Source organism: Dendrobates tinctorius, unplaced genomic scaffold, assembly GCF_039654945.1.
Source record: "Dendrobates tinctorius isolate UK_male_01 unplaced genomic scaffold, ASM3965494v1 ptg000029l, whole genome shotgun sequence".
Lineage (NCBI taxonomy): Eukaryota > Metazoa > Chordata > Amphibia > Anura > Dendrobatidae > Dendrobates > Dendrobates tinctorius.
The window spans coordinates 61,156,194-61,178,139 of record NW_027361697.1 but is presented as its reverse complement, the minus strand read 5'-3'; the positions used below and the strand labels follow the sequence as shown (position 1 = coordinate 61,178,139).

Below are 21,946 nucleotides of genomic sequence, written 5' to 3'. Positions count from 1 at the left end.
ACCCTTAATATAGCCACCATCGCTGCCATAATTTTTGTAAAAATTCTGGGGGCTGTTGCCAGCCCAAATGGCAGGGCCACAAACTGGAAATGCTGCTTTTGGACAGCAAAACGCAGAAACCTCTGTCCCTGGAAAATGGGGACATGTAGGTAGGCATAATGAAAATAACTTGGCACTTAACTTCTAGTATTCATGAGATTGGAGAAGAATTTTATTTAGGCAGTCTGCAAAAACGTTTCGGCCAACAACCTGGCCTTCGCCAGTCCGACTGCTTAAGATAATTAGGTAAGGCGTTAGTGTAGTAAAAGATGTGTCAATTCCTTTTGTGAGGACTGTGATGGTGAACCATCCAGCTCACTATTAAGGTGAGGTTATATGTAATAGTCTCTTATAAAGAGATATCCAATTCACTGCTTAGGCAAAAAAATCTTTACTTATAATGGAGTTGCCTGTATGATATGCCCATGGAAAGCCAAAATCCTGTTATATGCAAGAGTGTAGAAAGTAGTACAGCTGGCTGTTATAGCGATGAGCAGTCTACACAGGAAGATAAGGTGAGTATATGGAAAAAAGTATTTGAATGGATACTGGCAGGGGAGGCTTTTACTTGCTCACTTCCTTTACATGGGTCTGTCAGTACAACAGGTCCTATTTAGGCGCTGGGGTGTAGGGATCCAGACGTGGTTTCCACCACTAGTCGCGTAGCATATCTACTCTGTATCCCTCCATGGTTACCTGAAAAGGAACGACGCACATTGAGGTAGGCATGGGTCTGCGAGAGACCTCTGTCCACCTCCTGCTGACACTAAGCAAAACTGATTGTCCTACAGCCGGTCGGAGGGGTGTATACTGCGAAGGTGGAGTTAACCTTTTTCTCATGCATAGTGTCAACCTCCTAGTGACAGCAGCACACACCACGGGTTCCTGTGTCCCCCAATGAGACAACGGAGAAAACTGTTGCTCATAGAAACCAATCACAGCTCAGCTTCTTTTAAACAGCTCTGATGAAGTGAAAGATGCTTTGTGATTGGTTGGTGATACACACATTCATTTTTATATATAGAGATTATTGTACTACTTCCTCTTTGTGGACACTTCCTTTGAGAATCCCTAGTTCATGCTGGGATAGTTAAATGAGTCGTCATCAGGAGGCAGAGACTGCGGTAACTGCCACAGCCTCTGCCCCCTCCCTGAAACAAAGCATTATCAGTGTCGTCAGGTTCAGGGCTTGGGATAATCCCAGCTCTACTGAGCATGAGTCTGTTTCCAATTTTGTTGACGTATGTTCAGTAGATTCTTGTCATTCTGAAATCTGCATAGTGACAGTGCACTCCCTCGACAGTTCTGATCGGAAGTAATTAGCCAATAAAAGAGCACACTGTTAGAGCGCATTGTAAGAAGAATACTCAGCATGCAGGAAAAGCAGTGACCAGCGTCACCCTCACAAGGCGCTAGACCAGCTCCTAAAATGAATATTACTGATGGTGCTTTTCTTCAGGGAGGGGGCAGAGGCTGCAGCAGTGACCATAGCCTCTGCCCCCTGATAACGATTTGTTTGACAATCCCAGCATCATTAAACAGCCAAACATATAGGATTAAAATATATTTTAGTTTCGGACCTCATCTTTAAGCCAGAGTCAATGATTTTTTTCTAGGTTCTTGAAGACATAAAGAAGAACTCTCACACATTATCGTCTTTCGTGCAGAATAGCCTGGCTTCTTGTAAGAAGGTACGACTTACTGTTTTTCATGTAATATAGAGTTGTAATTCCAATTATTTGGCCATCATTGAATATTTTATCTGTTAGCAAAATTTGCAAACTTTCTGCTGTTTGCAATAAACCAAACCAGAACAAGGTAAACAGATGAAGAAAATTAATACAAGAAGTTTTTTCTTCAAATTAATTGAAAATGCTGCAGCATGAAAATTCCTAAAATACTAGTGACCTGGTCACCAATGTCCATGAGGATTGGGCCACGATTCCTCAGGATTGCTGCCAGAAGCTAGTGTCTGTAGTTACATCATGTTTGCAGCGAGTCACAGGAGCCAAAGAGCCTCTTATAAGTACTGAAGAGGTGACTAATTCTGAGACAGTAGTAGTCAGTAAAAGTGACCTTTTCTGATTACCGTATATATTTGAGTATAAGCCGAGATTTCAGGACATTTTTTTTGTGCTGAAAAAGCCCCCCTTGCCTTATACTTGAGGGACGGTTCCAGAAAACGGAGGGGAAGTAGCGGGGCACAGGAGTCAGGAGCCGGCTAATGCGGCTAAAGCCTGTGCCTGCTGCTAAAGAGAAATGTATATTCCCTGCGCTGGCAGTGATTATTCATTACTCTTTAATAGCGGGCACAGTAGTCGCAGCCGCCGGCGTCCTGCAGCTGCCAGGCGATCTTGTGTGCCCTATACTTAAGGGAATGAATATTCACTGCCCTCCATGCCAATACCAGGATAGGGATGAGGAGCCATGCAGACCAGGATAGGGATGAGGAGCCATGCAGACCAGGATAGGGATGAGGAGCCATGCAGACCAGGATAGGGATGAGGAGCCATGCAGACCAGGATAGGGATGAGGAGCCATGCAGACCAGGATAGGGATGAGGACGCATGCAGAACCAGACAGGGATGAGGAGCCATGCATACCAGGATATGGATGAGTGTACTATGCATACCGGGATATGGATGAAGAAGCCATGCATACCAGGATAGGGATGAGGGGCCATGCATGCCAGGATAGGGATGAAGAAGCCATGCCTACCAGGATAGGGATGAGGGGCCATGCATACCAGGATAGGGATGAGGAGCCATGCATACCAGGATAGGGATGAGGGGGCCATGCATACCAGGATAGGGATGAGGGGCCATGCATACCAGGATAGGGATGTGGGGGCCATGCCTACCAGGATAGGGATGAGGAGCCATGCATACCAGGATAGGGATGAGGGGGCCATGCATACCAGGATAGGGATGAGGGAGCCATGCATACCAGGATAGGGATGAGGGAGCCATGCCTACCAGGATAGGGATGAGAAGCCATGCATACTAGGATAGGGATGAGGAGCCATGCATACCAGGATATGGATGAGGAGCCATGCACACCAGGATAGGGATGAGGAGCCATGCATACAAAGATGGGGATGAGGAACCGTGTATACCAGGATAGGGATGAGGGGACCACGCAGACCAGGATATGGGTGAGGGGGGCCTTGCATACCAGCATAGGGATGAGGGGGCCATGCAGACCAGCATAGGGATGAGGAGCCATGCAGACCAGGCTTATGCTAGAGTCAATAAGTTTTCCCAGTTTTTTTGTGGTAAAATTAGGTGCCTCGGCTTATACTCAAGTGTATACGGTAATTTGATCTAAGGGGTAACATTTCTCCTTGTGGAGAGTGACAAGCCAGGGCTGGCATGTCAGAGTGAGGAGACTTATATGCCATGCATTACTCCTCTGGGAAATTAAATATGCAAATTGCCTCTTCAGAGAGGAAGAGGACTTGGCACTCTAGCGCCACCTGATGGAAGTAGCAATCCTAAATGTCAATATAGACCCTTTAGCCCCTTAGTGACGGAGCCAATTTTTTAAATTCTGACCAATGTTACTTTATGTGGTAATAACTCTGGAACGCTTCAACAAATCCCATTGATTTTGAGACTGTTTTTTCGTGGCACATTATAATTTATGATAATGGTAAATTTTAGGTCGATTAGTTTTGTGTTTATTTATAAAAAGTATCACAAATTTGACAAAAATGTAAAAAACAAAATGCAATTTTGAAACGTTGAACGATTATTCCTTTAACCCCTTAATGTCTATGGACGTGCAGAGTCCGTCTTGGCAGGACTGGCTGTTAACCCCCTCACTGCTGCGATCGAGCGTGATCGCAGTGTTCAGAGGGTAGGGGGCTCCCTCTGCCTCAGGTCGGCGTCCCCGCGATGTAATCGCGGGGCCTGACCTGTGCCATGATAACCCGGAGGTGTTATGACAACCTCCGGGTCATTTACCTACGGAAAGCTGGTGAGACCATGCTCACAGCAAGGTGTCACCAGCTTTCAGCATTGGTATAATGCATTACAATGCTGGAGCATTGCAATGTATTATACCTAAAGTCAAAGCGAAAGTGAAAGTCCCATAAAGGGACAAGGTAAAAAAAAAAAACATTTTTTAAAAAAATGTGTAAAAAATAATAAAAAAAATCCCTAAAAATTACACATTTTTATGTAAAAAAAAAAAATAAAATAAACAAAAACATACACGTTTGGTATCGCCACATCCGTAAAAATCCCATCTATAAAAGTGTCACCCTAGTTAATACCTTCAGTGAACGATGTAAAAAAAAAAAAACACAAAAAAGTAGCAAATTATACTTTTTCCAAGCGGTATCATCATACCGCTTGGAAAAAGTGCAATAACACGCGATCAAAAAAAACTAAACATGGTACCGCTGACAACGTCATCTTGTCCCGCAAAAAACGAGCTGCCATACAGCATCATCAGCGAAAAAATAAAAAAGTTATAGCTCGCAGAATAAAGCGATGCAAAAATATTTTTTCTATAAAAGTTTTTATTGTGTAAAAAGCACCAAAACATAAAAAAAGATATAAATGAGGTATTGCTGTAATCGTAGTGACCCGAAGAATAAAGCTGCCATACTAATTTTACCACATGCGGAACAGAGGGGAAAAAAAAGCATTCCTAAATTGCTGGTTTTTGTTCATTCAAAAAATTAACAGAAAAATCAGAATAGAAAGCGATCAAAAAACGTTATGTGCACAAAAATGGTACCAATAAAAACGTCAGCTCTTCCCGCAAAAATCAAGCCCACACATGACTCTGTAGGCCAAAATGTGGAAAAATTATAGCTCATTAAAGATCATTTTTTTTTGGAAAAAAATATATGATTATTTAATTTTCATAGCTCTGCGTTATAAACTTCTGTGAAGCACTTAGGGTTCAAAGTGCTCACCACACATCTAGATAAGCTCCATGGGGTGTCTAGTTTCCAAAATGGGGTCACTTGTGGGGGGTTTCTACTGTTTTGGCACATCAGGGGCTCTGCAAACGCAACATGACGCCCGTAGAACATTCCATCAAAGTCTGCATTCCAAAACGGCGCTCCTTCCCTTCTGAGCTCAGCCATGCGCCCAAACAGTGGATCCACCCCACATATGGGGTATCAGCGTACTCAGGACAAATTGCACCACAACTGTTGGGGTCCTATTTCTCCTGTTACCCTTGGGAAAATAAAAATTTGGGGGCAAAAAGATCATTTTTGTGGAAAAAAAAAAGATTTTTTTATTTTCTCGGCTCTACGTTATAAACTTCTGTGAAGCACTTGGGGGTTCAAAGTGCTCAACACACATCTAGATAAGCTCCTTGGGGGGGTCTAGTTTCCAAAATGGGGTCACTTGTGGGGGGTTTCCACTGTTTAGTCACATCAGGGGCTCTCCATATGTGACATGGCGTCTGATCTCAATTCCAGCCAAAAAAGGCAAATGGCACTCGTTCCCTTCCGAGCTCTGCCATGTACCCAAATAGTAATTTACCCCCACATGGGGTATCGGCATACTTAGGACAAATTGCACAATAACTTTTGGGGTCCTGTTACCCTTGAGAAAATAAAAATTGGGGGTGAAAAGATCATTTTTGTAGAAAAAATATGATTTTTTATTTTCACGGCTGTACGTTATAACCTTCTGTGAAGCCCTTGGGGGTTCAAAGTGCTCAGCACACATTTAGATAAGTTCCTTGGGGGGGTCTAGTTTCCAAAATGGGGTCATTTATGGGGGGTTTCCATTGTTTAGGTAAATCAGGGGCTCTCCAAACGCGACATGGCGTCTGCTCTCAATTCCAGCCAATTTGACAATCAAAATCTCAAATGATACTCCTTCCCTTCTGAGCACTGCCGTGCGCCTAAAGATTGGTCTTTTGCACACATGGGGTATTGGCGTACTCAGGAGAAATTGCACAACAAATATTGTGATTCATTTTCTCCTGATACCCTTGACAAAATAAAAAAAAGTGTCCAAATAAAAATTTTTGGGAAAAAAAGTTAAATGTTCATTTTTTTCTTCCACATTGCTTCAATTCTTGTGAAGTACCTAAACGGTTAATAAACTTCTTGAATGTGGTTCTGAACACCTTGAGGGGTGCAGTTTTTATAATGCTGTCACTTTTGAGTATTTTCTGTTATATTGACCCCCCAAACTCACTTCAAATGTGAGGTGGTCCCTAAAAAAAAATGGTTTTGTAAATTTTGTTGGAAAAATGAGAAATCGCTGGTCAACTTCTACCCCTTATAACTTCCTAAGTAAAAAAAAAATTTGGTTCCAAAATTGTGCTGATGTAAAGTAGACATGTGGGAAATGTTATTTATTAACTATTTTTTGTGACATAACTCTCTGATTTAAGGGCATAAAAATTAAAAGTTTGAAAATTGCAAAATTTAAAAATTTTTCGCCATATTTCCATTTTTTTCATAATTAAACGCAAGTCATATCGAAGAAATTTTACCACTAACATGAAGTACAATATGTCACGAAAAAACAATGTCAGAATCAGCAGGATCCGTTGAAGCGTTCCAGAGTTATAACCACATAAAGTGACAGTGGTCCGATTTCAAAATTATGGCCTGGTCTTTAACCTACAAAATGGCATGGTCGTTAAGGGGTTAATCCAGATAAGTCATACCACACAAAAACATTAATAAATAACATTTCCCACATGTCTGCTTTACATCAGCACCATTTTTAAAACGCTATTTTATTTTGTCAGCCTTTTTAGGAGGTTTAAAAATGTAGCAGCAATTTTTCATTTTTTCAAGGAAATTTACAAAATTTATTTTTTTGAGGGACCTATCCAGGTTTGAAGTGACTTTGGGGGTCGTATATATTGGAAGACCCCAAATGTTTTATAAACAGCACCCCCTGACATATTGAAAACTTCTGTCAAATAATTTATTAACCCTTCAGGTGATTTTCAGGAATTAATGCAAAGTGGTATAGCAGGAATAAAAAAGTGTTTGTTTACCAGCTAAATGTCGCTGACTTCTGAACCGACTGCTAGAGCCGGGAGACTCTAAGGCCACTATTTGGCCATGAACTGCTATGGAAAACATCAGGACCACACAATCATGATTTCAGTGTGTCAATTAGATTAAAGCTGCAAAAAATAAAGAGAGGGGGAGCGCACTAAGGCGGTAAATGAGGGACACCAGCGTGTTTAACAATGGTAATCCACTCACCTGATGTGGTTGTGAAGGGTCACAACCACCTAAGGAAGTTTTGGCCACTGCAGATCCCGGGATGCAGATAAAACAATAGAGAAGAGAAAACAGCATGGACGAACCCCGGCTTTTCTCTTCTCTACTGTTTTAATTAGATTAAAGCAGAAGCCCCCACGATCTATTAACCATTCATTAGATGTAGTCACTTTTGCCAGGAGCAACTAAGGGGTTAAACAGATATAGACGGTGCCAACACTGATTGTTTGTGATGCAGCAAGTTGTCAGCTATAATGTACAGTTGATAGCTGCTGGATTGTCACCTGTATGGGGATGCTATTTTCTTATATCTCAGGTCAGTAAAAAGACGTATTGGCGGTCATTAAGGGGTTAATGAGCCTTGTCACATGATTTAAGATAAAAGCCAAACCATAATCTTAATTTGCAGACACGGTGTTATATGGCACGGCTCAATAAAGGGTTGGTATTGACTTGTAGGATTGCTACTTCCATCAGGTGGCACTATCTTCTCTCTGAAGAGGCAATTTTGTGGTGATTTTGGAGACCTCATTTGTTATATTAGTTGTTTTCAGTTATTTGAATTGTTCTTGTTTCATAGGTTCATTGCAAACAGCAGAAAGTTGATACATTTTGCTAATAAACCTAATTTGCGATGGAACTGAATATTTTTTTATGGATAATGTAAAGATATAAACATTAGTAATTGTGTATTCTTATAAGTTATTGCCATTAGGGAGGTGGCTAATATTTCATATATTTTATATATGGCAGATGATGCGATCTTTTTTTTTTTATTTCTAATTTAATACAATAGGATTTCTAGATTTTTTTTTTAAAACTTCTTCCTAAATTTCTCCAGCTAAACGTGGACCTGCTGATGAAAGACATGTCCTTTAGTGTTCGCAGCCCCCTATGTACAGGGCTGCAGCATATCAATCATAGTATGGACTTACTGCGACAGAATGTGGTTTCTATATTAAGAGGTAAAATACTGTGCTTCTTCACTGCTGCTTTATTCTGTTTTTGAGTGTTTATTTTACTGGTAATTTCACCAACTGCACTTATCGATATTAATGGACAGAGGTTATTACCTATTCTTAATATTATATGGCCAAATATATGCCTGTTTCCATTGTGAACTGTGAGTCTATTTAAAAGGAATCTGTCCTCTGGTTTTCAACGCCTAATCTGGGAGCGGCGTGATGTAGAGAGGAGCCTCTGATTCCAGTGACCTGTCACTTACTGGGCTGCTGGCTGTAGCCTTGATGAATCCCTGTTTTATCAGCAGGAGATTATCACTAGAAGACTAGGAACCTTTTGCCAGGTAGTCCTCTATATTCATGAGCTCTGTTCAACCCCGCCACTGTGTACGCTGTGCATAAGCAGAACCATGCCAATCAGAGCTCAGCATTAGAGAACTGCTAGATCTTCAGCAGAGAAAGCAGGGATTTTATCGAAACTGCCGCAAGCAGCCCAGTAAGTGATACATCGCTGGAATCAGGGTCTCTGTCTCTACATTATGCCGCTCTCAAAAAAGATTGCAGCAACCTGTCAACAGATTCTCTTTAAAGGAACACTCTGTTGTTTTTTTTTTATTATTGCCTCATCTGTTACCAGTCAGTAGTGTGCATGCAGTAAATATTTCTCCTTCGCCTCACTGGGGGACACAGGTACTGTGGGTGTATGCTACTGCCGCCTGACACTAAGTGAAAAAAAGAGGTTGGCTCCTCCTCCGCCGTATACACCCTCGCCCCGATTGCAGGTGGAATCAGTTTTTGCTTAGTGTCCATTGGAGGCACACGTCTGGTCTTTTTTTCCAGACTCTGTCATTTTTTCCATGAAGATAAGACAGGGGCAGCGGATCCTATTGAAAGGGTCCGATTTCCCCAAATCAACGGGCGAGCACGTGCGAGTGTCACCTCCACGTATCCTTTCCCGCTACGTGGGACATGATGACGGACTGAGCCCTGACCACCCTAAGGTAGTGAAACCCTAGGCTGTACAGAGGTCTGCGAACAGCCCGTGCGGCCCCCACTGCATCACCAATGCCAGACAGCGGTGATGGAAGGTGGTGGACGGTCCCTCTTCTCATCCCCTATAGGGAAGATGGAGTTAGGGTGCCTGCACCGTCCTTAAGCTTTTTTTCAGCCCCCCTCCCCCCCCCAACTTGAGGATCAAGATGGACGTCTAGGGGTGAGGCATGGAAGGAGGTGGGCTGGGAGGGCTCCTGTAGACCCCCATGGTCGGCACTCCAGGTGGCGCCGTTTTCGGGCATCCCTGGGCTTCCTGGGTTGTGCCACATAGCGTGGCAGCTGGCGGCGCATGCTTTCTCTGTCCAGGCCCGGTGTCCGGCATTCCCGCCCGAGTCCGGGCGCACGCCGGAAATTTAGTCCCCGGCTTTTGCCAGAGCTAGGCCGCGGGCGGAACTCCCGCCCCCTGTGACACGGCCGCTTCCGGCGGACCCGCCCCCGGGGCCTCGGGCGGACGTCAGAAATTTAGTCCCCGGCTTCTGCCAGGGACTAGGCCGCGGACGGAAGTTCCGCCCCATGACGTCCTGGGGCCGCCTCTTCGTCCGGAGGCCCGCCCACACGCCGAAGCGCGCTGTATTTATATAAAAAAAAAGAAAGAAAAAAAAAGGAACAGCTGGTCGGCTGGCTGGACGTCTGACAGGATCCAGGACGGAGGACACAGGACTGGGGTAAGTGCTACCCCTGGAGAAAGGCCACCCTCTGTGTTTTCCAGAGGCTAAGCAGCTTTTGGCCCTTGGCATATCACTTAGCAGCCATCATGTCCAGAAAAGCTAAGGCACAAGCGTTCTTATATGTTGCATGCACCTCCTGTCAGTCCGCCTTCCCACATGCGCAAACCAAGCAGATTTGTGAAACCTGCGATTCCGAACGTGCCCAGGAGCCCTCCCCTGCGACTGAGGCCAGTGTACCGAGCCCCTCGGAATGGGCTCTGTCTCTTTTGCAGTCCATGGCATCCCTTACGAGAGCAATCGAGTCCCTTCGAGCCCCAGATAGGGGCAGGGATAGCGGCTTGCCTGTGTTAGATGGGTCCTCCACCTCACAGGAGCCTCCGGCCGGCAGGGGCCGCTCTCACTCTAGGCAGACGCGGGGGAAACAAACCCACACAGCGTCTCCCGGTCTATCTGGTGCTTCGGCATCCATAAGCTTGACCTCTTGCTCATCTTCATCAAGGGTCGTTAACGGGAGCTCAGATTACGACTCTGATGAACCGCTTGATTCAGGTACTCCAGAATACCGGGAAACAATTGACAGTCTCCTTGAGACCGTCAACGAGACCCTTGAGATCGAAGATGATTCCACCTTGGCCTCAGGTCACAAGGTCTCATTTAAGCGAGCAAAGCGGCTGCATAGAGTGTTTAGCTCTCACCCAGAGCTTGAAGGCATAGTACAACAACACAGGGAACGGCCCGACAAGCGTTTCTCAGGGCAAAAGGCGCTCGAGGTGAGGTATCCGTTCGCCCCAGATCTCCGTAAGAAATGGGCAGAGTCCCCAACGATAGATCCACCCGTGTCACGCTTGGCCTCTAGGACCCTGTTATCCATATCTAGTGGGTCCTCTATCAAGGATCCCACTGACCATCTCATAGAGAGCCTAGCTCGCTCAGTATTTGAGGCATCAGGTTCCGCACTCTCCCCCTCATTTGCGGCAACCTGGGTAGCAAAGGCCATGATGGCTTGGTCAGAATCATTGAACAGAGTCCTGCAGGGTATGGATCTACCAGCAGAGGTATCAGAGATCACAAATCAAATCACTTTGGCCGGGGACTACCTAAATAATGCATCTTTGGATGCGGCCAACTGCCTGGCACTCGCTGCGGCAAATGCGATCTCCATTAGGAGGGCTTTATGGTTGAGGACATGGCGGGCAGACACAACTTCCAAGAAATCCCTGACTTCCTTGCCTTATCAGAGCTTTCGTCTGTTCGGGGAGAAGTTTGATCAGCTCATCTGTGATTCCACAGGTGGAAAGAGCAGTTTCCTCCCTCAGCAAAGGGTTAAACAGCCGTTTCACCACCAACCTCAGACACGGTTTCAGTCCTTTCACAACCCCGGGTGGGCTGCAGTGACCAGTCCCGCCGCTTCAGGTCGTCCCAGCCAGGACAGGGATCGGCAGGTCTCATATAGAACCAACCCATTGGGGAGAATGCGTACCCACCAGCCCAGATCAAGAGGACCTAGATCCCAGAGATCTTCAGCCAAATGACTTGAGGCAATTTCGAGGCGACTTCGGCAAGGTAGGCGGCCGCCTGCTTTGGTTTCGCCACGCCTGGCTCTCCGTCTCACACGACACATGGGTAACAGAGCTGGTGTCCTCGGGGTGCAAAATAGAATTCATCAAATACCCCCAAGACGGTTTTTTCTTTCCCGTCCTCCCAAAGTAATCGCCCGAGCAAGGGCTTTACTCAAGGCCATAAAATTACGCCAGCACAACGGAGTCATTGTCCCCGTACCGGAGAGCTAAAAATATCAGGAGTTCTACTCCAACCTGTTCACGGTGCCCAAAAAAGATGGGGCCGTCAGGCCCATTATGGACCTAAAGCTCCTGAACAAGTTTATCAGGATCAGACATTTCCGGATGGAGTCTCTCCGTTCAGTCATATCTGCCATGGGGCGGGGAGAATACTTGGCCTCTATCGACATCCAAGATGCCTACTTACACATCGTCATTTTTCCCCCGCACCAAAGGTTTCAGCGCTTCACCATCAACGGCCTACATTTTCAGTTCGAAGCACTGCCCTTCGGGTTGGCCACCGCCCCCAGGGTATTCACAAAGGTCATGGCAGTCGTCATGGCCACCCTGCACTCCCGGGGCATAGTTGTCTTTCCTTATTTAGACCACCTCTTGGTCAAGGGGCCCTCATTTCAGGCATGCGAGAAGAGTGTCAGCATCACGCTAGATACTCTTTCCCGCTTAGGATGGTTGGTCAATCTGAAAAAGTAATCCCCTCTTCCAGCTCGGAGGATTTCCTTCTTAGGAATGATCTTCGACACTTCCCGAGGGTTGGTAATTCTCCCTCAGGACAAGGTCTTAGCTCTCCGGCAGCGAGTCCGGAAACAGCGCCAACTGGTTCCTCATACCATCTGCTTCTGCATGAGGATCCTAGGAAAGATGGTGGCAGCAATGGAGGCAATTCCATTTGCCCAGCTCCATCTTCGCCCCCTGCAGCATGCCCTCTTATCAGCCTGGGACAAAAACCCATTCTCTCTCGATCGCCGGTGCCGGTTGTCCACGCGGGTCACACAGGCACTCGGGTGGTGGACAGCCAGTGCCTCACTTCTCCAGGGCAAGCCCTTTCCCCCAGACCATTGGTTGGTGGTGACAACCGACGCCAGCTTCCTCTGCTGGGGAGCGGTTTTTCGCCACCACACGACCCAGGGACGGTGGTCGCCGCAGGAGGCACGCCTCCCAATCAACTTGTTGGAAATACGGGCAATCCAGCTAGCTCTGTGACAGTTTCATCACCTTCTAGCAGGCCGGCCTGTTCGGATTCAGTCAGACAATGCCACGGCTGTGGCTTACAAAAATCATCAGGGGGGCACCCGCAGCAGGGCAGCCATGCGCGAGGTGGGGCATGTGCTTCATTGGGCCGAGAGAAACCACTCGGTGATATCGGCAGTCCACATCCGGGGCGTAGAGAACTGGGTGGCAGACTTCCTCAGCCGGCAGTGTCTCGCACCCGGGGAATGGTCACTACACCCCGAGATTTTCTGGCAGATTTGCCAACGATGGGGGACGCGGGATGTGGACCTGATGGCCTCCAGAATGAACGCCAAGGTACCAGCATTTGTCGCTCGATCCCGGGACCTGCAGGCAATTGCCGTGGATGCGTTGGTTCTGCCATGGAACCAGTTTCGCCTCCCATACCTATTTTCCCCTTGCCACTACTTCCGAGGGTCATCAAGAAGATCAAGGCAGAAGGGGTACCAGTGATTCTGCTGGCCCCAGATTGGCCTCTTTGGGCATGGTACGCAGACCTAGTACAGCTACTCGCCGATGTTCCTTGGCGCCTGCCAGAGCGCCCAAGCCTACTGTCCCAGGGCCCGATCTACCACCTGAATTCAGGGGCCCTGTGTTTGACGGCTTGGCCGTTGAATCCTGGATTCGGCAGCAATGTGGTTGCTACAATGGTTAGCGCCCGGAAGACGGCCTCAGCACGTATTTATCACCACACCTGGAAGGTTTTCTTCACATGGTGTCGGAACCATGGTTGTTCTCCACTAAGATTTTCTGTTCCCAACATCTTGGCGTTTCTCCAGTCTGGCCTAGACTCAGGCTTGGCCCCAAGTTCCCTCAGGAGACAAATATCGGCCTTATCCGTTCTGTTCCAGCGCAGGATTGCTACCAATCTGCAGGTAAAGACTTTCATTCAGGGAATCTCCCACTTGGTACCTCCTTATAGGGCGCCCCTGGACGCTTGGGACCTTAACCTGGTCCTAAGTGTTCTACAGGAGGCTCCATTTGAACCATTACAGGAGGTCTCTTTAGCCTATCTTTCTTGGAAGGTAGTATTTCTTGTGGCGATAACGTCAATCAAGCGGGTCTCAGAGCTGGCAGCTCTGTACTGCCGAGCTCTGTTTCTAGTCTTCCACAAAGATAAGGTAAAACAATAGAGAAGAGAAAAGCCGGGGTTTGTCCGCACTAGACCACAAGGAACCAACCGAAGATGCAAGCAAACCTTTTTTCACATTCAAGCCAACGCGTTTCATGGCCTCCTGGCCACTTCATCAGGAGGCCATGAAACGCGTTGGCTTGAATGTGAATAAAGGTTTGCTTGCATCTTCGGTTGGTTCCTTGTGGTCTAGCACGGACAAACCCCGGCTTTTCTCTTTTCTATTGTTTTATCTGCATCCCGGGATCTGCAGCGGCCAAAGCTTCCTTAGGTGGTTGTGACCCTTCACAACCACATCAGGTGAGTGGATTACCTTTGTTAAACACGCTGGTGTCCCTCATTTACCGCCTTAGTGCGCTCCCCCTCTTTTTATTTTTTACAAAGATAAGGTGGTTCTCAGACCAGCCCCTCCTTTTCTGCCGAAGGTCATTTTCTCGTTTCACATTAATGAGGATATTGTCTTGCCCTCTTTTTGTCCAGCACTGATACACCGTGTGGAAAAGGCTCTTCATACGTTGGTGAGAGCTCTCAGGAGGTATGTGTCGCGGACGGCACCCTTTCGTCAGACGGACACACGCTGTTCGTGCTTTCCGAGGAGTGCAGGAAGGGACTAAGTGCCTCAAAATCGACCATAGCCAGATGGATTCGTTTGACTATTCAGGAGTCTTACCGCATCAGAGGCACACCAGTTCCAGCAGGGATCAGAGCGCACTATACTCGGGCAGTGGGTGCCTCTTGGGCTCTTCGGCACCAGGCATCGGCGGAACAGGTTTGCAAGGCTGCAACCTGGTCCAGCTTGCACACATTCGCAAAGCACTACAATATCCATACTCAGGCTTCGGCAGATGCGAGTCTGGGTAGAAGGATTCTCCAAGCAGCGGTAGCGCACCTTTAGACAGGTGTTGCATGTAGCTTGGATTGGTGAGGCAACTTCCCACCCAGGGACTGCTTTAGGACGTCCCATAGTACCTGTGTCCCCCAATGAGGTGAAGGAGAAACATGTTTTTTTGTGATAAACTCACCGAAAATTCCTCTTCACCAAGACGCTCATTGGGGGACACAGCACCCACCCTGATAGCCAAATTGGCTTCTGTTTTGTTTAATTAATATGCTTTTTTGAATGATATTAGGGTGTTTTTTTCTTGAGATGTTACCTGCATTAAGGTTGATGTCTGATTTTTGTTTGATCTCCTACTGCTTTTGCACGAAACTGATTCCGCCCGCAATCGGGGCGAGGGTGTATACGGCGGAGGAGGAGCTAACCTCTTTTTTTCACTTGGTGTCAGCCTCCAGGCGGCAGTAGCATACACCCACAGTACCTGTGTCCCCCAATGAGTGTCTCGGAGAAAAGGATTTAACGGTGAGTTTATCACAAAAATCCATGTTTTAAAATACTTACTGGCCACTATCTTCTGCCATTTCCAACACCGCACCAGTGGCGTCTCCTGATTGCAGTTGTGACCTGCTGGTTCACTTGGCGACTTCTGTTTGGGACCCTTGTTACTTTCTCAGTGTAGGTCTAGGAGACTGAGAATGAGGCTGTTATAGACTTACATTAAGAGGAGCGGTCTTCCGTGTCAGCTGATGAGTATGATCTGTGGTCACACGATACGGGAGAGCGGTCAGAGCAGTGCTGCAAGCAGCAGACGTGGCGACCAATAGGTGTGTTAATTATCTCGGTACACCCATTGCTGACTAGTAACAGAGGGGGCAAATTAAAAAAAAAAAAAGCCAGAGTGTTCCTTTAACTGTGCTTTTGCACAAATATTAGAAATAAATGTCAATTTGTGATTATTTTTGCAAGATTTTAAACTAGTAACCATAGTCAAAGGAAATAGATTAAAAGGCTTGTACCATAAGCAACCATAGGATAAATGATTGTGTGATCTCTGAGGATCTGGCCATTGAGATCCCAAATGGATATCATGAATGGGGCCCCAAAGTTTCCGTGTGAGTGGATGGGTAGTGTACCCGCTCCATGAAATGTCTGTGAGCGGTGGTGCCACATGGGCACTGCTGATTCCACAGACAGAAGTGAATGGAGAACCGGTCACACATGGACTACGACTACATTCACACAAGGTACTTTGGGCTCCCGGTTCTCGTAATCTATGGATGTCCTAGTAGTCCATGTGGAGAGGTGACAGATATGGTCTGTGTCTATTATAGTTGATATTCAAGGGCTTACTGGTAAGTTGTATTTATTTTTCAATGTTCTCTGGACTTTTTCCAGTACGTTCTTTGTTCTCAGATTATTTGTTAACTCAATATCTGCATTTTTTTTAATAAAATTAACGTTATTTAGTAACTAACAGGTCTCAGGTCAGCGGCTGCCAGTGTTTCCTTTTAATAAAAAGAGCAGCCCCACACAGGTGATATTTACTCTTTGAAACAGATATGTCACCACTTTTACAATATATACTGCATATATTACAAAAATGAATCTCTTAGACCTGATAAGGATGTTGTATTTACTTTGAAAATCCATGTCCGTATGGCTTTAGGGTCCTATATGAAAGATTAACTCCATTTTTGCTCACCTAACCTGTTTGACTGTGCCTCAGTGTCCCTCTTCTCTGCTGAGATCTCGCACTGCTCAGTGCAAGCTGGCAGTCAGGAAAGGTGAGCAGAGACTCATAAAATTGGACTCATGAGCTATTTTATAATAATAATAATCTTTATTTTATATAGCGCCAACATATTCCGCAGCGCTTTACAGTTAACAGTTTCAAAACACAAGTCATAAGTAACAACGTTAACGATACAATAATTAAAGCAAAATCAGGCTACTTTCACACTTGCGTTTTTTTGCTGTGCGTTTTTTGCGCACACAAACGCATGAAAAAACGCATCATGCGTTTGTGTGTTTTTTTGCGGGTTTTGGTGCGTTTTTAAAAACTGCATGCGTTTTTTGCGCATACATGCGCATTACAATGCGCACCCATAGACTATAATGGGTGTGTAGCTGTAAAAAAACGCATTGCGTGCACATGCGTTTTTTGGGGGCAAGTCGGTCGCACAAAAAATGCAACAGGATGCATTTTGTGCCCCCGGGCGCACACTCCAAAAAAACGCATGCGCATACAAACGCGTACAAACGCATGTGTATGCGCACCCATGTTAAAGATTGGGGAAAAAACAGCGCAAAAAAGTGCAAGTGTGAAACCAGCCTAAGACAAAATAAGACGACCCTGCTCGTGAGAGCTTACAATCTACAATGAGGTGAGGGAAATACAAAGTACAGGTGTGTATTTACAATTGTGTATTTACAATGAAGGTCCAGCCATCTTGAGGGAGTGAAGGATGGATGGAGATAGTGAATGGGCTACACACGCACACTTACACAGAGAATGACTTTGATTAGTGAACGTGATAGGCCGCTCTGAACAAATGTGTTTTGAGGGAGAGCCTAAAACTATATACAAATTGTGGTTAGTCCTAATTTCTTGGGGTAGAGCATTCCAGAGGATAGGAGCAGCACGAGAGAAGTCTTGGAGTCGGTAGTGGGAGGTACTGATTAGTGCAGAGGTTATTCGAAAGCCGTTTGCAGAGCGCAGCGATCGGCTAGGCCGATAGACAGAAATGAGGGAGGAGATGTAGGGGGGTGCCACACTGTGGAAAGCTTTGTGGGTGAGAACAAGTACTTTGAATTAGATCCTATAATGAATGGGCAGCCAGTGTAATGGCTGACGAAGAGCGGACACGTCCGAATACCGATTAGCCAGATGGACGACCCTGGCTGCTGCATTAAGTATGGACTGCAGAGGGGTTAGTCGAGTGACGGGGAGGCCAATTAATAGAGCGTTGTAGTCCAGGCGGGAGTGGATCAATGCTACAGTGAGGGTTTTTGTGTTTCCATGGTGAGAAAAGGGCGGATTCTAGAGATGTTCTTTAGGTGTAAGTGGCAAGAGTAGGAAAGAGATTGTATATGGGATGTGAAGGAGAGATTGGTGTCAAACATAACACCCAGACAGCGCACCTGCTGCCGGGGTGTTATTGTGGTACCACCCACGGAGAGGGAAATGTCAGATTTAGGGAGGTTAGTAGAAGGCGGGAGCAGAAGAAGTTCAGTTTTGGAGAGGTTCCGTTTCAGATAGAGAGTGGACATGATATTGGAGACTGCGGACAGTCACTGGCGTTCTGTAGTACAGCGGGGGTAAGGTCGGGGGAAGACGTATATAGTTGTGTGTCATCAGCATAAAGATGGACACATCTTAATATCAGGATTATACTGCCATACTGACATGGAATTTCAGTGTTAATACAGCAGTCTCATAAGGTCTAACAGATCTAGTTAACAATGTATGTAGTTAGTATTGTGGAACATGGTGACTTAAGGTTGTGATTTATGGTAGTATTTTCAATTTTGTGAATTTCTCTTTTCCAGGTTCGGACATAGATGCTTCAGAAGTTCTTACCTGTCTGAACAATCTTAATTCTTCATCAAACCAAGTGAATAAAAGCTTGCCAGTACAAATTATTGTTCTTCCTGAGCTTCAGACCTTGTTGGAGGCTCTGTCATGTGCCATTCACCGGCGCTACAATGACAGACCTTCTCATAGAGCTCTCAGCATACAGACATCAGAGGCCTCAAGTCACAGTGTGTTCTCACCCAGCACCATCCAGTGGGTGTAATGTCTATCTTCTACGTGTAAGAGGATGGATGCCGCTGTGTGACCGCGCAGTGCTTACAAATGGATGGAGTTACACAGTTGGCAAAAGTGTATCAGAGGAAAAGTGGTCACCTTGATCATTGCGGACAATCAAAGTATGACCTACGTTTTGTAACTCACATTGGAAAATGCAACGTGAGCTTTGAATACACAAGGAGGGTAACTAGGGCCAGGTTCACACGGGCGTACTTTGTGGTCCGTGTACAGACTGCAATTTCCGGACCCAAACTTACAGCCTCACAGACGTGTATAACATACATTTGTCTGTATGTGCACCATTAAATACATCCATCTGAACCTTGCCTTAGGATGCATTTACACTGGCCTTTCATTGGGAACATCCATATCTAAATATGCAGCCGATGAATGGGCAAAACACTTGTTCTTAGGCAAAATTATGTTTAATCTTGATTAAAAGTCATTGTACTCGGCAGCACATTACCCTATGCAATAGTGCTGGCGAAAACATGATGTTCTCTGCGTGCAGAACAGTCGCATTGACGATCGTTCTGTGCACATGGAAGCGCAGTTGACCTTTCTAAACAAGCCAAAGGGACCATCGACCAACTTCTATGCAGCAGATGTGCAGCAGGTGGTCGGCCCATGTAAACGCACCCTTAAGTTGTCTAAATTTCAGATATTGCAGCTCTCACAGATTTTGATCAAGTCACATTGTCACAGTATGGCGAGGAAAAAATTAGAAAAATAGTACTGTTTAAAACAAATTTGCACTGTATGCACAATGTATGTATGTTTGTATGCTTGTTTATATATATATATTTTTACCTTTTGGCTATTTTTTTTTAATTTTCTGTAAAATTATCTTGTCTAGAAAAAAGTAATAAAAAAAAAGGTAACCAAATGCGTTAACCAGCTTTTTATGGTGGCTCTTATTCTAAATTTCACAGCCTTTTTCAATAGCTCCTTTAGACCTGATGAGGCTAGTGTACTTACCGCCAAGGTCCATAGTGCAGTGGTTGTGTAATCATTAAAAGTTGTCAAGTCTAATATTAAAGCCCAGTAAGAGCCTCTAAAGGTAAAGAGCCGGATTCCTAAATTAATATCAGGTGGAAAAGATTTCAAAAAGGATTATGCAGCCATTCCCACAAGGATTTTCAAAGTAATGTACACCAGCTTCATCAGGCCTGAAAATTGTATTTAATAGTGTAAATGCTGATATCTGGTGATGGATAAATATCATAATTAACCAGATTTCGGATAGTTTATCCTGTTTCCTTGCGTGCTTTGCCGCAGTCACTGTTGGCTGCAATGCACTTTATATGACTTTTTTTTTTAAACCAGGCTTTTTAAAGTCCATAGGACAATTATCAGAATAAATTTCTTAACCAGTAGTGGAGCTCATATTATCCTGCATCCGATAGAGGTAAAGAGGTTGAAACCTTACAGAAAATCCCTGCACAGACTTGTACAAAAGGATCTATAAAGCTGTTACTCCAGTTCAGACTTACAGTGAAGCAGGGAGTTGTAGCCATAATATGGAGAGACGGACACAAATACAGGCCCATAATCCACTTATGGGCAATCACCAGTAAAACTATTAGTGTTTTCACATCTGTGTGAAATTGATCTTAATGTAAAGTAAACTATGTACTAGGCATTAAAGCTACGGTGTAGTGTGCGAATTATGTAATGACCGGAATTGTCTGCTATTTATAGTATGCTAATACATATCGGGAATAAACTTAAGTCGCTCATCTGTGGTTCTCTGTGTATTTTTTGCTATAGTTTATTAAAGTTGAATTGAATTCTATTAAAGATATTTTCTCTTAAAGGAAATCTGTCACCAAGTTTTTGCTATCTCATCTGAGAGGAGGAGGAAATCAAGAGAAAAAGGAGTACACAGTGATGATTAAGTAAAAACCAATATAAATTTTATTAGGTATCAAAAGACAATAAAAAACACAGTTCATAACAGTAACACAAATTCAAGGAATGTACAGACAGGAAAGATTCACCCTTTTAGCAGTAAAAAATATCAGGCATTAGGGGAGAAAACGGCATTTGTGCCAGTGAAACGCGCGTCGGGTGGACATCCGTCTTGGGGGTCACCACTTTGCCACTTTATAGACCCTGGTAAGCTTCTCCCTCGATCCTTGTTACTTTGCGCGATTTGTTCATTTTTTTCACCTGGTTGGGATGGCTTTCTGTGTGGCCTATGACAAACCATGGCTCTATACTAATGCCTGAAATTTTTTGCTGCTAAAAGGGTGACTCTTTCCTGTCTGTACATTCCTGGAGTATGTGTTAGGCTACTTTCACATTTCAGTTTCTTAAATCTGGCGGGCTGCAGCGAAAAGTTGTCAAACCGGAACCGGTAGAAGCCGCAGCCCGCCGGATCATCTCTTTAGGCCGGAGACGGTGCAGGAGAGGGAGAGCGAGTCTTCGGGCATGCGCTCTGCAAAAAAGCGGTCCGGCGCTGTCAAAAAACGTTGCAGGGAACGTTTTTTGCAGACGCTGGACAGGCATTTTTTGCCGTATCCGGCAAAAGCCGGACGAGCCGTATAGCCTTCAGGCGCAATGCGGCGACAATGAAACTCTATGGGGAAAAAAGCCAGATCCGGTGGCAACAGGCGCCGGATCCGGTTTTTACAGATTTCGCCGCATCGCGCCTGATGCTTAAAACCGGAAATGTGAAAGTAACCTTACTGCTATGAACTGTGTTTTTTATTGTCTTTTAATACCTAATAAAATTTATAGTGGTTTTTACTTAATCATCCTACCTGGTACTCCTTTTTCTCTTGATTTCCTATGTTTCTTGGTGTTGGTGTAGGCATATATAGGGTGGCCACCATTGGTGCTCTATTCCCTAGCATATATTATGCAGCTGGGTTTGTCATTCTCATCTGAGAGCAGCACAATGTAAGGGCAGAGATCCTGACTCCAGTGATGTGTCACTTACTGAGCTGCTTGCTGATAAATTTACTGTTTTTCTTGCTGTAGATCTATTAGTTCTCTGAACGCTGAGCTCTGTATAACCCCGCCTACACCACTGATTGGCTGCTTTCTGTGTACACTGTAATGGCAGAAAGATGCCAATCAGTGGTGAAGGCAGGGTTATACAGAGCTCATGAATATGGAGGACTACATGGCAACAGGTTTACTAGTCATAATCTCCTGCTGATAAAACAGTAATTTTGTCAAAACTACAGCAAGCAACCTAGTAAGTGACCTCTCTTGAATGAGGCTCTCTGCCTCTACATCATGCTGCTCTCAGATTACATGGTGATAACCCGGTGACTGATTCCCTTTTAAAATTTGATAAACATGGTTTTAAAACATATATTTTGTCACTTTTGCTTTTCCTTAATACTTCCCACTCAATTTAAAGCGATCAATCTCAACTTCCTCACCTTAGACTAGAGGTCCCCA

At 45.2% G+C, this 21,946-nt stretch overlaps 1 protein-coding gene across 3 annotated transcripts in view; it reads left to right on the top strand.

Annotated features, from left to right (window-relative positions):
- Positions 1 to 20,271, top strand: part of KIF14 (kinesin family member 14) — a 116,807-nt gene extending 96,536 nt beyond the window's left edge. For all 3 annotated transcript variants that reach the window (XM_073571751.1, XM_073571749.1, XM_073571750.1), the window contains exons 28-30: positions 1,656 to 1,730; positions 8,103 to 8,226; positions 18,271 to 20,271. In XM_073571751.1, coding sequence (XP_073427852.1) covers positions 1,656 to 1,730; positions 8,103 to 8,226; positions 18,271 to 18,518 — 447 coding nt within the window. In that variant the 3' untranslated portion in view covers positions 18,519 to 20,271. The remainder of the gene's footprint in view (positions 1 to 1,655; positions 1,731 to 8,102; positions 8,227 to 18,270) is intronic.
- The last annotated feature ends 1,675 nt before the right edge of the window (positions 20,272 to 21,946 follow it).